The following is a 15,134-nucleotide window of genomic DNA, read 5'->3' on the forward strand; positions in this document are numbered from 1 at the left end:
ATGGTTTTTCCTGTGGTCATGTATGGATGTGAGAGTTGGACTGTGAAGAAGGCAGAGTGCCGAAGAACTGATGCTTTTGAACTGTGGTGTTGGAGAAGACTCTTGAGAGTCCCTTGGACTGCAAGGAGATCCAACCAGTCCATTCTGAAGGAGATCAGCCCTGGGATTTCTTTGGAAGGAATGATGCTAAAGCTGAAGCTCCAGTACTTTGGCCACCTCATGGGAAGAGTTGACTCACTGGAAAAGACTCTGATGCTGGGAGGGATTGGGGACAGGAGGAGAAGGGGACGACAGAGAATGAGATGGCTGGGTGGCAACACGGACTTGATGGACGTGAGTCTGAGTGAACTCTGGGAGATGGTGATGGACAGGGAGGCCTGGCGTGCTGCAATTCATGGGGTCGCAAAGAGTCGGACACGACTTGAGCGACTGAACTGAACTGAACTGATGCACTGCTAAGTATGTATGCTGAATGCTTAATAAGCAAGATTTCATTTTCTCTCAAGGTTGAAAGGGAAGAATGATACATAACCCTCATTCCTTTCTCCCATCCAGCAACACACTCACATCTATCAGACACTCAAAGGTGATGAAAATTTTAAAAAGTACAAACATGTTTTAAACTATTGCTGTACTTAGGTGCTCAGTCGTGTCTGACTCCTTGCAATCCCATGGGTTGTGGCCCACCAGGCTCCTCTGTCTATGGGGATTCTCTAGGCAAGAATACTGAAGTGGGTTGCCATGGTCTCCTCCAGGGGGTCTTCCCAACCCAGGGATCGAACCCAGGTCTCCCACATTGCAGGGAATTCTTTACCATCTGAGCCACCAGAGAAGCCCTTTATACTACTGAGAACAGTCTGTCCCCACCACTCATTTAATTTCCTCACCACTCACTCCCTTGCCTCTCATCATACTGCAAGGCCGGTCCCTCCTCCAGTTACGGGAACGGAAGTGATTGTGCTCTCTGGGGATTCTCAGAGGCATGGTATTGAAGTTGGTTTCCAGGGAGTAGCACAGCTCAGTCAGGCCTCTGCACCTGAGCCCTTGCACGAGAGGACCAGCCACAGCCAAACAGCTTAAGCAGGTGGCTGGTCTCATAGGAAGGCTGCTTCCTGTCCTCGTCACAAGGTTTGTTTTGACATCTGCGCTAGGACATGGCACCCACAGAGGACAAGAGGGAGCTGGCTTCCAGGCTATCAGAAGAGATTGAACAGGACTGTCAAGTACCTCTCCTGTGGCCCTGACTTTGAAGTCCTTGCCATCGAGCAGCAATGCCTCAGGACTTTGCTATCCAGCTTTCTTCCCAACTGTCAACATGGTCTTCACATATCAGCGGTATGGCCTTAAACCCAGTCAGGCCTCTCAGGGCTTTTTCCAGGGTTCCCTTCCAACTCACTACAGAACTCCCAGAGCAGGGAATGGAGCAGGCTATCTTTCCAAAGCTCAAGAACAAAGGCAGAGAAAGCCTTGTTCACAGTCTGGGGTCAGACCATGAGCAGAGCTTCCTGCCTGATGCACTAAAGGGAAAACCTGGGTATCAGAATCAAGGGACCAAGTGGCTTCTTGTTGGGCCCTGCTGGGACAAAAATAAACTGAAGTAAGAAGGGACTGTAGGGCTGGGGAGGGGGCCGAGAGGCAACCAGGAGGTGTCAAGTTAAGGAGGCGCATAGTTCAAGTGAAAACAAACTTTCTGGTCCAAACCCTCCCACCTTGGCTTCCCCCTGGGCGGCACTTCAGCCCAGGCAGGAGGAGAACTTCTGGTTTAGGTGTTCGCATTCTGGGAGATCTCCAGTTCACGTGAACAACATTTACTGAACACTCACTACTGGCTGAGTCTTGGGGCAGGAGGTAGATCCAGTTCAGCGTTTAAGAGTTTAGCCAGGAGCCTGACTGGAAGGCCATGCTACAGGGGTGGCTGTTTCTGAAACCTGCCAGCCAGGCCACCAGAGTCTGCATGCCCCAGAGACCTGTGAGCCAGACCTCGATCACCAGAGTGAAGGGGGAACATCAGCTCCTCCACCTTTCTCTTGGGATTATCTGGGCTCCTTTACTGCAGCCATGAGAAATTCACAAAGTTCACAGAAGCTCTCACCTCACAGAAAGCTAAGAGCTGAAGAGGTAACATCCTTGAGAGGGAAGTCTAGAAAGCCGAACAAGTAGTGATGTGAGGTCAGAGCAGGAAGACCAAAGGCTACCGGCTGGGTGGGTACATGAAAGGAAAAATGGTCTGAGGTGGTGATGCCCCCAAAACAAGGACGATAGGAAACTGGTTCTGCATGTCATGATCTCTGTTTGCCCAAGTACTGAGGAAGTCTGAAGGTTTCTGAAAGTGACTCCTCAGGATAGGGGTTGGGAAGGGGAGAGGGTGAGACCTGAGGAAATAAGGACCCTCAGAGGAACCTCTTCAATTATATAGAGAGCAAGGGACTTCAGGCCCAAATATGTTCGATATGCTTTCTCCTCTTGACCAAAACCACTGCACCAAAACAAACCACACATGGCTCTCTGAAGGTAGAAACCAAACCCTGCTTTATAAGGCTGAGTAGCCATCATTAGCTTCTCTGCTGAGATATGAGGTGCCAGCCAGTGAACCTGTCTCACCTTCTCCCCCTCCCAACCACCCCTCCAGCCCGCCGAATACCCATCTCTACAATTCAACCACTTCAAAAAATACTCTGAGGAGGGGCAGAGTGGAGGGGGTCGGGGCTCAGGCTGGCCGGCCGGCCGGTTCCCGTGAGGTAGCTGACGCTGGTATGCCTGGGCAGGCTAGTGGAGAGAGGCCTGTCACAGGCTCACAGCAGCCAGGAGGGAGCCACCAGCTGACTGGGAGCTGGTGGAAGCGGAGAGTCTTGAAGTCTGCCCAGAGTACTTGATCACAGGTAACAACTGGGTGGAGAGGCTGGGCTCTTTGCTGGTGTCCTCACTGTCCTCTGAGGAACTGAGTTTCCTGGGAGGAGGGGAAAGGCCAGCTTGGGTCTTCTTCAGCTTGGGCATGGTCCCATCTTCAGACAGCGGTATATTTTGCTCGGTGGAGCCATGTTTTCTGAAGGGAACAGGAGGAAAGAAATGGCTTAGACTCTGTGTAACTGAGACTTTAACCCACAGTCTGCTCCCTTTGGAGTACAGAGCAGGCATTCACAGTATTCATTGCAGTATGGCTGAAAATGGCTGCTTCTGGGGATGACTCTGTGCTCCAGCTCAGCTTTACCAGGCATACCAAAAGCCACCGGGAAGAGGAGGCTGTGACAGAGTATCCTGATAGTCCCACCAACCCCCAACTGGAGAATACTGATCTCATCAGAATCTGGGAAGAGAGGAAGGAAGGAAACTCCCTGAATTCACCCCCAGCACCCTTCCCTTGTCCAGGCAGCACTCACCTCAGCTTGACAGTCTCCTGCTTGGAGAAAGCACTGAGTGTCACATCAGCCTTTGGGACAGTCAGAACTGAGGCCGGGAGAGTCCACTGGAAGCAAAGGAAGCAATGACACCAAAAGGGCTAGGTCAAGATCAGGGGAGAGTCTGGGTCTTAGGCCTCTTTCCCAGCTCCACCTTGGAGTGACTCAAGGGCGACCCTGCCAGAATGGGCCCATGTTGGGGAGAGTAAGTCTTGGCCCCCTCCTGATTCAGACAAGAAGGTGAGGCTACAAAGCACTTTTGATTCTTGAAAGAAAGGCATCCAGGGAATGCCGGAGGCAGGTATCCCTTGAAAGGGAAGGGTCCTGAGACACAGAGGCCTGCGGAACCCGAGGAAGAAGTGAAAGGGTCTGGACCCGCACCCAACCCAGGCTGAATGCTTAGGGCAGGAGAGGGAGGAGCTGAGGCAGGGCCGTCCCCTGTATCCTGGCAGCATCACTCACCACTGGAGCAGAATCAGAGATGGCTCCTGTGTGGAACCCTTTGTAGCACCAACTCCGAAGCAGATCTACTCCTAGGATGAGATTAACAAGGGTGGGACTCAAGAGGATGGAATCGGAATCATACTTCCCTGGTGGTCCAATGACTAAGAATCTGCCTGTTGATGCAGGAGACACAGGTTTGAACCCCAGTTTGGGAAGCTCCCACATACTGTGGGACAACTAAGCCCATGCATCGCAACTACTGAGCCTAGGCCCTAGAGCCTGCTTGTCACAAAACTAGAGAAACTCCATCCACAGCAGTGAAGACCCAGTGTAGCCAAAATAATTAATTAATAAGAGTCATCTTAAAAAAAAAAAAAAAAGGCGGAATCAACTGGCCTATTCTTCTTGCCGGAGGCCTGTTTCTTGGTCTACTGGGATTTAATCTTTCATTAAACATGGCCTCCTGGGGGCAGGGAAGACACATCACCTTTGAGCTTGTTGCCATGGTACTTCTGTTCCCACTGGGTGGTGAGAATGTTGAAATATCGTGGCTGCTCAAAAAAGCGGAGATAGCGAGAAGAGATTCGAGATGGGAAAATGCGTTCGAATTGACCACGGCGAGAAAACTCATCCTCCATCTCGACTAGAACCCGAACATCATCTGGTGTCAGGACATCCAGCACAGATGCGTAGAAGTCCTACGGCCCAAAGACAGGGGGTGGGGTGGGGGGAGGGGGGAAAGGGGCGGCAAAGCACGTAAGCCAGAGGCAGAGAATGAAGAAACTTGGGGTGGGGAGCACGGCTTCAGGGTCCTAAGGCTCCGGGACTTTCCAAAGACCACTTAAGGCAGGCTGAGATGGCTAGCTTTGGACCTCATCTATTCCCAAATCTATTGAGCTTATTCAGAAGATGAAGAGATTCTTGGCAGGGGTGACGAGAGCCAGGGGGCAAGACGTTAAATGATTTGTTGGATGAAGTCAAGATCAGAATCCAGCAACTCAGATCTGGCCACAGCCTTATGTCTGCCATCCTGTCAGACTCCCTTATCTGCTCTGAGAAAGTTAAGCCTTCCAGGAGCTCAGTGCCCCTCTGGGAAAGAAACCCAAAGGGTCAACAGCTCTACAAGAAGGGTGGACTGGTATAGTATTTTGCTAAGAACACTGGTTGTTAAACAAATACTAAAGGCCATCAGCTCTCTCCTCTAATTGCCATTTCCTTCTCCAGGGGATCTTCCTGACCTGTGGATCGAACCCAGGTCTCCCACATTGTAGGCAGACGCTTTACCATCTGAGCCACCAAGGTAGTCCCCTCTAGTGACATACATGTCAGCAAATCCCTGCACGTGGGTATGTAAGAAATCCTGCCTGAGAGGGATGAAGAGCTGTTTGCCTCGGGGCCCCATGGGTTTTACAAGGGAAGCTTTCTGCTGGCACTGTGGTAAAGGCAGTCTCCTACCTGATCAGGAATTTTCTGGGTCAGGTAATAGGCTTTCTTCATCTTCTGTGCAGTGAAGTACTCTGGGGCCACTCGACATCTGTCTCTGGGAGAGCTGGGCAGGCTAAGGCAGGGGGAGGGAAGGGGGCAAGAAGTAAAGTCAGCAGCTTCACATCCTAAGGACATGTAGAGAGAAGGTTCAGCCTAGAAAGACACCCTCCTCAGGAGAAGAGAAAGAGGATGGACAGAAGTTTGTTACTGGAGTAGATCAGACTGCAGTGCACTACACTCAAACAGCCCAAGAGTCAAAGATCAAGAACCACGAAAGAACTAAAAGGGTACCAAGCATCCTGTTTAAGATTTATTTAAATGGAAAGAAAAAAAAAAAAGACCATGGAATAATCACTGTATACTTCAGTGTAGTTTAACTGAGTGAACACTTACTAAATACCCAGCTTGGCCCTACTGGCTGTATGATCCTGGATAAGCTCCCTGACGCCCTGCCCCTTACTTCACATTACTACAATTACTACTGACAGACACAAAGACGGCCTCCAAGGAGCTCACAGGGTAGCCCGGGATCAAACAACAACTACAGCACAGAGCCAAGTCTACAACTATAAGGTACAATGCGGAAAACAAGTCTTGTTGCTACAAATTAGGATTTGAAGCCCAGCTCTATAGCTCTGCAGATGAATGACCTTGGATGGGTCACTTAATCCCAGTGATTTTTCAGTTTCCTCATCTGTAAACTGAGGATACTAATACCAACTTCATGGGCTACTTTGGAGAGAAACTTTAGGCTTTTCTGTACACAGAGGAGATACCAACTAAATATTAGCTCCCTTTCCTCAAGTGTGGTTCTGAGTGCTTTGAGGGTGTGGAGGAGAGCACACATTGAGCTGGTTTCATGAAGAGGTTGCCTTCAGCTAGGCTTGGATGGATGGGTGAGGTCAAAACAGGGAGGTCTTGCTGAGTGGAATTTCAGGAGGAAGGAACCCCACAAGCAGAGGAGGGGACACCATAGGGGAACAATGAGAGGCAGCACACGATTCAGAGAGGAGACTGGACTAACTAATCCTTAAGGATCCTTCCAACCCTGAGGTTCTAAGAGTGATCCAGTTTGTAAGAGCACATGAGCTGGGAAGAGGAGTAAAGGGAGGGGTGCCTGGGAAAAACCGGCTAGGGCCTTGACTGTCTGCTCGAGGAATTTAAAGCTGGTTCCTAGGCCCTGTAGGGATTCCTTGGCAGGGGAGCAATTAACCAAACATGCCTTAGGAACACTGACAGGCAGTGGTGTGTGGATATATTACAGTGGGAGATGGAGCAGCAAGGGAGACCAAGTAGGAGGGAACACCCAGACGCCATCCCTTCCCAGAGTCAGACAAGCAAGGAGGCTGACCTGGTGGTGGAGCTGCTGGAGCTGCTGGAGCTGGAAGCGATATCATCTGCATTGGGCAGAACAAAGCCTGCCAGGTTCAGAAGGTCACGGATCATCTGGCCTTTGATGCTGATGTCCAGCGGAGAGTTGGAGTGGAGGCTTTGAGGAAAACATGCAAAGAGTGCTACAAGCACAGACACTAAAACTGTTTCCAGTCCAACTGTTTCCAGACACTAAAACTGACATTTGCAAGTCAACACCAGCCACATTTACATCCAAACTCATGACCATCGTGGGGGTCTTCCTGCCCCACAGATAGTGAATAATAACCTCACTCAGGGAGGCTCCTGCCTGTGACTTTGGTTTGCTAGAGGAAAAGCATGCAGTAGGTATCAAGTTTAAAAGAGCAACTTTTAACAGCCTGTCTCCAGTATCAGAAAACCTTGAGATGATGGCAAGAACAAACAAACAGTAAATGGTAAACTAACTATGAAGGGATTTAGGGAAGGAAAGGTCTTCCCCAAATCAGCAAGACTGGAGCAGAAATAGGATCAGGAAGCCAAGAAAAGGCTCCTATTGTGTGCCCTGAGAACACCTACCTGGGGGAGATGTTCACTTCTAGAACCCAGGGCTTGAGTTTCTCATCCAGCATGACATCAAAACCAAAGAGCTCGTGGCAGCTGTAAGGCCGCCTCACGTACATCTTCAGCAGGCTGGTCACATAGGGTTCTGACCTGGTCCCAGGGAAGATAAAGTATTCAGTTCAGCTCCTCCCAAAGACCCTGCCTAGAGCTGCCTAGGCCCATGGAGTGGCTCAGAGATGGGAAAAAAGAAGCCACCCAAGAAAAGCAGCTCTAGAGATGCCTGCGACCTGGAGCCAGCTTCTGGGGATGCAGTTCAGTAGAGCAGGATTTAAGTCTTCTCTATTCCTTCCTAAATCCTGTCCTCAGAAACGGAAACACAGCATGGTCTACAGTCTAGAGAGCAGCAGGGTGGAGGCCCACGAGAAAAAGAGGATTTGGTGGCAGGCCCCACACCCAGGGTGGCAGTGTGACTCACGAGATGATGGTTTTGACAACAACATCCTTTATCTTCTCCCAGATGGCATCACTGTTGACTCCCTTCTGGCTCAGGTAGCTCCATAAAGCCTTCAGTGCCCTGTGAGGCAGGGGAGAAGGAGGGAGTATTTAGGGTTAGAATCTATGAATGATCAGCCAAGAGGAAGAAAAAGGAGTAAGAGGCCCAAACGTATCTTCTTCATATATCTTCTTTTTATGTTTTGAATTAGGACAGAGAGGAGTTTGGATACAAACACACCAATTCTGAATTGCCAAGTATTTATATAATCTCTGGGTCTTATATTACTCCTCCATTCACCACTCCCCTGAAACCTCCCCAAACCCTAGAACCCTGTATTCCTCCAGGCCTCCACTTGATGGGGACACTGTCTAGGTACCATTTGTGGCCCTGGCAGGCTGTTTCATCTTCATTGGCCTGGTACTCAGCATTCTTTTTATTGACACTGTAATTGGTCAGGTGCATGAATTTGTTGCCAAGGCTCTTCATGGAAGGGGAATACCTGCAAGTGAGAGGAAAGGCAGAGGGGAGATGGAGATACAGCAGATGGATAATGGTCCAAACATTTCTCCAGATCCTGAGCAGGTAAGTGGATAGATCTTAGTGGATGCAAAAGAGTCTGAGAAGCACATCTGCAGGTAAGGTTTCTAGAACACTACAGCTAAACTTATCTCCTATTTTATCCCACCTCAGTCTTTCCTGTAGAAAGACCCTCCCTGTTTAGTGATGTAGAGAACCCCCTTATTTCCCATTCTGCATGTAATTCTGTGATTTATAATAATAAATATGTATATATTGGACCCTGCCCCCACTCCCAGACACAGAGCTCCTGAAATCTTTGTAGATTTCTAAGTGATACAAGTACAAGGGGCAACTTTGTTCTCAGAGTTGGTGTTTTGACCCCAGTTCCTGACACAGAGCTGCTGAAACCCTTATAATTTCCTGGGTAATAGGAACATCTTTTGTTCTAATGAGGCGACACTGGGTGAGCTCCTGATGGCTCCTGGATGATAGCCAGTCACTAGAAAGGCCAAGACATAATTAGATGCTTGGAATTTTCAGCTCCCCCCACTCAACTCCCATTATCTTAAAAAAGGGAGAAGGGCTGAAAATGGAGCTAATGATCAATCAAGCCTAAGTGCTGAAGCCTCTGTAAAAATTCCCCAAATATGAGAGCTTCCAGGTAGGTGAACCTGTGGAGATGCTGGGAGAGCGGCCCTCCCAGAAAGGGCATGGAAGCTTGGTGCCTCCCCTCACACACCTTGCCCCATGCAACTCTTCCATCCCCCTGTTCTGTATCCTTTATCACATCCACTTTTCATAAATCAATAAGTATAAGCAAAGTGTTTTCTTGAGTTCTGTGAGCTGCTCTAGAAAATTAACCAAACTGATACCCCCAGCCCTGAGGAGGGGGTCACGGGAACCTCTGATTTATAGCCCACTGGTGAGACGCACAGGCAGCCACCCGCACTTGTGACTGGCATCACAAGTGGTGGAGGGAGGCGCAGGTTGGTGAGACTCAGCCTTTGACCCATGGGATCTGATGATGTCCCCAGATAGACATGTCAGAATTGAGTTCAACTGCAGGACAGCCAATTGGTTTTGTATAGAAATGCTTTGTGTGAGGAGAAAAAAACCCACCATCTGGTTATAGGTGGTGTCAGAAGTGTTTGATGTACAATTAAAGCTATCACACAGGAGAAAAGGAAGACAAGGTTTTCCCAAAGGCACTCCACCTTCTCCTTTGCTAACAAAAACTACCAAAACATTGGCTATTTTCCTGTTTGGTGTCCTTCAGCTTCCCTCCCTGGAGGGAAAGCAAATTCCCTAGGCTGTCAGGGTGAGCCCCCACCACCACCACATACTTGCAACTGGCAAAGCGGACGAGCCCATCTGAAAAGAGGTAAATCCGTAGAGGATCGTAGGAGGTGACGTAAACATAGATCCGTAGATCGAACTTGCTGCCACTGATGAGGTAGGGTTTGTGGAGATACCTACACAGAGAAAGGCCAGCTTCAGGGACAGGACAGATGAGACAGGGCTTGGTAGGTGACTGAGCCACGGCAAAAGCCAGCTAATGGTTCCCAGGATAAAGACCTTTAAAGAGTGGGCTGAGGAAGGTCTTTGGCTGGGAGGACAAAGGACAAAAAAACGTGGTGAAAAGGGGCCCTCCGAGGCTGAGGCGGTGGGAAGCAGGGAGCGGGGTCTCAGCTGGAGACGGGCTCACCTCTGTACCAGAAGGGGCCTCCTCTTGGGGAGCTGACTCCATTTGTGAATGACCTGGATGCCGATTCCTCGAGCAGACGCTGGCTAGAGGTCGAGTGGAGAAGAGAGGAGAGGATTTGTCTACCTGGCCCGATACTCTGGCGCTCCCACTCGGGCCCTGCCTGCCACCCACCAGGACCACTCACTGGTTTAACAATCCACTTCTGGCGGCTGCTGCTCTCCCAGGCTTTGCGCAGGAGCTTGGCATCCTGGGGCAGGATGAAGGACTGGGGGAAGAAACTGAACTCCTTCTTGCCAAAACGGCTCTGCATGCGGGACAGGTTCCGCCACAGTCGGTCCTTGCGCCCAATCTGGAATGAACCTGGGAAGTGGTTTAGCTGCAGAGGGGACAGAGGGTGGGAGCAGGGAGAGACAGGGCCATGTGAGACCACAAGGAAGACAGCAAGACTCACTACACCATTCCAATATTCTAAGCTCCTGTTCCATCTGACTGTCACTGCCTAAAGGTCCTTAAGTATCCCGCGCTGAGCATCCACCAAAAAAATGATTAAAACACAAACATAACACAACACAACGTAGTGCCCTTTAGGAGTCAATAGTTCACGATGTAAAAGAGTAACTAAGACAGACATAACATTCACCGTAAAAGTAAAGAAAAACCTGTTAAGTCTTTTTCCATGCCTCTAGGACAAAGAAAAGCACCTGGCTTTCCTGGGGAAAAGGGACTGACTATTCATTCCAAATGAGAGCTCTTTACACATATTCAGCTTGGACAGAGGCAATGTACAGTGGTTAGAGGAAAAAATGATAAACTGAAAACAGACACTGCGTCTCAAGATACACCAGAGAAAAAATGTCTTAGATGCTGTATCTGTCCAAGATACTGTAGCTGACCTACTAGGTGTGCATGATCCACTGGGGGCTCACACAGCACCCACCTCCCATACTTTCTCCACCCTCTGAGCCCTCCTGACTTCTCTATGGTCATCCTTCTCTTCCCTACTTCTACTACCAACCTTTCCTTGCCCAAGTCCAGGGGAAGAGCAGCTCAGAAAAAGCCCCTACCTTCTGATGCTCCTGAATGGATCGGAAGCTAGGAGACTTCATGTGGTGACCCCAGCAGCCCAGCCAGTCATCATTCCCTATAGAAGGCACATCAGGAAGTCAGTCTTGCTAGCAGCTCGGTCCCTGGGACAGAGAGTGGCTCAGAGGCCCCAGAAATACCACCAGAGCCTGGGCATAGCTCCCAGCCCCGGTTTTCTAAGAGTTGCCATGGAGCTGTCCTACATGAGGCCCTGGGGTCAGGACTAGAACAATGGCCCTCTGTCTTCCAATTTTGAGGAACAGGCTCCAGGCAGAGGGATTTCAGACCTATGTCCTCTTATGAAGTTGGAAACTTCAGGACAGGGTCCTCACACAGCAGGAGCTAATCTAAGGGTTCCCTCCTGCCCAGGGCCCATCTGCTGGGGCAGAGGACAGGCTTGAAGTAAGGCAAGTGACTCACTCTTGCTGATCTTGAAGTGGGAACGTCCAATAGTCTGCTTGACAATGTTGGGGGTCACTGTGCTCATCTTCCACCGGAGCAGCTTCCTCTGCTCCCAAGGAAGTTTCTCCACTGGGGAAAACAGGGGGCAGTAGCGGGGGTGGGGCGGGGAGGGTGTGGAGAAGAGCAGAAGAATCATGGTGAGTAGAGGTAAGAGGTGGCACTGTGCTCAACATACCCTGTAGGCAAGTCAGTAAGTCTTATTCCACGTCAGAGTTTCAAAGGAACACACTTTGGGGAAGAAAGGGGACTGCACAGGAATGAGGAACACAGAGAGGAGAGGAGGATGAAAAGGGGAGAGATACAAGGTTAAAGGTCAAGAGTGAAGCATGAGGTTACGGGGCCGAGAAGGTCAGCTAAAGGATGGACCAGATAAAGATCCCCTCATCAGCCTGGTGGACCAGGTGGGTGACCAAGCACCAACACAGCCATTCTGGAAAGGCCCTTCCACCCTACTGCCAGCTCCACTAGCATCCTTCTCCCGGGGGCTGTTCCAGGTAGATGCACGGCCAGGCTTACCTCTCTCATCTGGAGTGCCAAAATAGATGGTGGGGGGCACGTTGGGAAAGAGACTGTAGATGAGGGCTGGTCGAACAACTTTCTCATTGGAAAGGGGTTTGGTCAGAAACTCCATGCAGTTCCTAAGAAGAAAAACAGCCATGCGGTAGAGAAAGGCAAAGCCACAACCTTGAGTGCTGTTACTATTACACATTGTTTCTTTCAGGGTGCTATCTTCTACACTGCGCTTCTACAGAGACAAGTGCTCAATAATTACTTTGCAAATATTAATCCATGCTAAGGCTAACCTATACACAATCACACCATAAATGTCACCTAAAGACAAAGTTTTTCCAATACTGCATTCTATGATACAACTAAAATTTCCTGTGATGAGCTATAGGCTGGGGAGGTCCCTGAAAAGAGTGGCTCTGAGAGCAAGTAAGGAGTTTAAGTGGATGTCAGTAGAGGAATATGCTACGCTAAGACAAAGAGAAATAGATGAGGAGACAAAAAGAATGACGTGGATTAAAAAAAAGAAGAGGAAAAGCAGAGAAGACAGAAAGAACCAAGAGGTAAAGAGGTTTTTAAAAAGAAAAAGGGAAAAAAGCAACAGAAAGAAAAGAAGCAGTGCTACTTCTAACTCATTTTATATTTATCTGAAGATATATGGATGATTAACGCTCTTCTCTGTTTTGAAAACAGAGACACCAGACATTCGTAACATCAGACTTTTATGTAACACTGTGGTAGTAAGACAGGTCTGGGAATCTGGAGCAGTAGGCCATGGGGTCCCTACTGTCATTTCAATAAAGTCTTGATCAAGGCTAGCTCAAGGAGTCTCAAAATAGGAAGACCTAGACTATCTATTGGATACAAGCTGACAGACCCAGACAATTTCTTCAGATAACATTGAAAATGGAGAGGATAGTTATGACCCTCTATATCAGGCTGTGATCCACAAATATTTATTATTTAAGATTAATTTTCAGTTTATAAAGAGATACTCTACCTGTTATTTTTCAGCACAACAGAAATAGGTATTGTACATAAAACACCTCAGTGTTTCAAACCCGAGAAATTTTTGATGAATTTTATTGGGTTGAGTTAAATATTAATTCCAATTAATTAAATAAGTCCAATTAATTCAACTCTATTTCTCATTTCCAAAATTTTTTACTTTAAAGACTTTCCATTTACTGAATATTAGAATTTAAGATTGTTGAAAATCAAAAACAATGAGTTCATATTTAAAAACAAAGACAAGCAGGAATATAAAATGGCATAGCCACTCTGGAAAATAGCTTTGGCAGTTTCTTAAAAAATTAAATGTGCAATTACCATAGAACCCAGCATTTATCTCAGAGACATAAAGACTTAAGGTTCGTTCAAAAATATGTACACAATGAGCAGCTTTATCTGTGTAGTCAAAAACTGGAAACAAAATATTCTTCAGCAGGTGGCTAGTTAAACAAACTGTGGTCCATCCATATCATGGGCCACTACTCAGCAATATAAAGGAATGAACTATGGATACGTGTAACAACTTGGATCAATCTGTATAGAATATGCTGAGTGAAAAAAGCCAATCCCAAAAGGCTACATATGGCTATCATTCCATTTAATAACATTCCTGGAACAACAAAACTATTGGTTATGAAGGGTTAAGAAGGGGATGAGAGTAGGAAGAAAGTAGGCGCGGCTCTCAGGATGAGAGTAGGAGGAAAGTAGGCGCGGCTCTCAGGGCAACAGGAGGCATTCTTGCAGTGACAGAAATGTTCACATCTTCACTAAGTTAATGTCTTGGTTACATTATATTGTACTATGGCTGTGTAAGATGTTACCATGGGGGACACTGGGTAAAGAATTCAGGGAATCTCTGTATTATTTCTTAAAACTGCATGAAAATCTATAAATGTTTCAAAATCAAAAGTTTAATTTAAAAAAAAGAAAATCTTTGTTAGCTGCCTCTCAAGAGTACTGAACTTAACCTCAAAAGGCATGACTTTTGGTCTAGCAGTGCTAAAAACCTTGACCTTGCAAATAGTTACTTAATTTCCCTGTTCCTCAATTTTCATATCTGAAAAAACAGAGGCTGAACTTGACCAATGCCATCTCTAAATTCACATGATTCTTAGAAAAAGAATATTCAACAGGAAAAGTAATATACTATTGCTGGACAGAGGAAACAGGTAGTGTTTTCAATTATTTTTCTGTGACTGCAAAATTTTCTATAATAAATAAATAAATCTTTCATAATTGGGAAAAAATAAGACTTCAGCAATCCAAAAAGATGCCTGATTTTTGCTAAAATGCAAAGTGGTTTAAAATTCTTCAACCTCCATTTGCTTGACCTCATGTTTTAAGCCTCATATAGACTGTACATTCTGTAGAAATTAATTAATGAACATAGAATTAACAAACACCTTTTGTGAATTTTATCTTAAAAATCAGAAAGGTTAAACAAAGGGCTGTGCAGCTGTCTTGAACTAGGCCTGAAGACAAACCTAGAAGTGTGGAAAAGAGGCTCCAAGTCAATTAAATGTTAAATGTGTTTCTCTTTGAGCGAGTGGAAGTCCTTGGTCAGCATCTAATATATATGGCCAGGAGTAGATTTGCTTATCTGAAAGAGCAATGGGTTAGGCTTAAAGTAACAGAATTTATGCACCAGATTCAGGATACCTATGACAGGATTTCTACCAACCTTCACAGAAAGTCCCTATTCTGTCTCTCCATTTTCTAAACAACTCTCTCTACCTTGCTGGTTTGGAACTCTAAAACTGGGACAGGTGCAGCCACCATCACAGTCAGAGATGCAGCCTGCCTCGTCCATACTAATCTTAGATGAGAATAACTCTTCCTCTTAGCTTCATCTAAGGCAGAGCCAACACAAAGGAAAGCAATCAGAGTTTGGCTGCTCCACATGCTAGGCAAGCCTTGACATGTATAGCCAGATTAGAATTAAAATTAGAATAGGAACTTTGTTTTTTTAACACTTTCAGTAGAAGTTATTTTTCAAAAGAAAAAAACTTTAATGGTTGATACTTTGTGAGGGTTCTTTTTAATATCTAAAAATAATTAACGAAGATAAGAGCCTCATATTGAGACAAGGTTGGAAGTGATGAAGGGAACAAGG

At 47.2% G+C, this 15,134-nt stretch overlaps 1 protein-coding gene across 2 annotated transcripts in view; it reads right to left on the reverse strand.

The window, feature by feature from the left end:
• TTLL4 (tubulin tyrosine ligase like 4) overlaps positions 2,513-15,134 on the reverse strand; it is a 33,127-nt gene continuing 20,505 nt past the window's right edge. For both annotated transcript variants that reach the window (XM_018059343.1, XM_018059347.1), the window contains exons 5-19: positions 12,020-12,141; positions 11,462-11,572; positions 11,023-11,099; positions 10,143-10,334; positions 9,959-10,041; positions 9,597-9,725; positions 8,111-8,233; positions 7,714-7,812; positions 7,254-7,388; positions 6,676-6,813; positions 5,295-5,397; positions 4,327-4,537; positions 3,858-3,928; positions 3,378-3,463; positions 2,513-3,043 (exon numbers count right to left, since the gene is read on the reverse strand). In XM_018059343.1, coding sequence (XP_017914832.1) covers positions 2,785-3,043; positions 3,378-3,463; positions 3,858-3,928; positions 4,327-4,537; positions 5,295-5,397; positions 6,676-6,813; positions 7,254-7,388; positions 7,714-7,812; positions 8,111-8,233; positions 9,597-9,725; positions 9,959-10,041; positions 10,143-10,334; positions 11,023-11,099; positions 11,462-11,572; positions 12,020-12,141 — 1,939 coding nt within the window. In that variant the 3' untranslated portion in view covers positions 2,513-2,784. The remainder of the gene's footprint in view (positions 3,044-3,377; positions 3,464-3,857; positions 3,929-4,326; positions 4,538-5,294; positions 5,398-6,675; positions 6,814-7,253; positions 7,389-7,713; positions 7,813-8,110; positions 8,234-9,596; positions 9,726-9,958; positions 10,042-10,142; positions 10,335-11,022; positions 11,100-11,461; positions 11,573-12,019; positions 12,142-15,134) is intronic.

This window comes from Capra hircus, chromosome 2 (genome assembly GCF_001704415.2).
Source record: "Capra hircus breed San Clemente chromosome 2, ASM170441v1, whole genome shotgun sequence".
In the NCBI taxonomy this organism is placed as follows: domain Eukaryota; kingdom Metazoa; phylum Chordata; class Mammalia; order Artiodactyla; family Bovidae; genus Capra; species Capra hircus.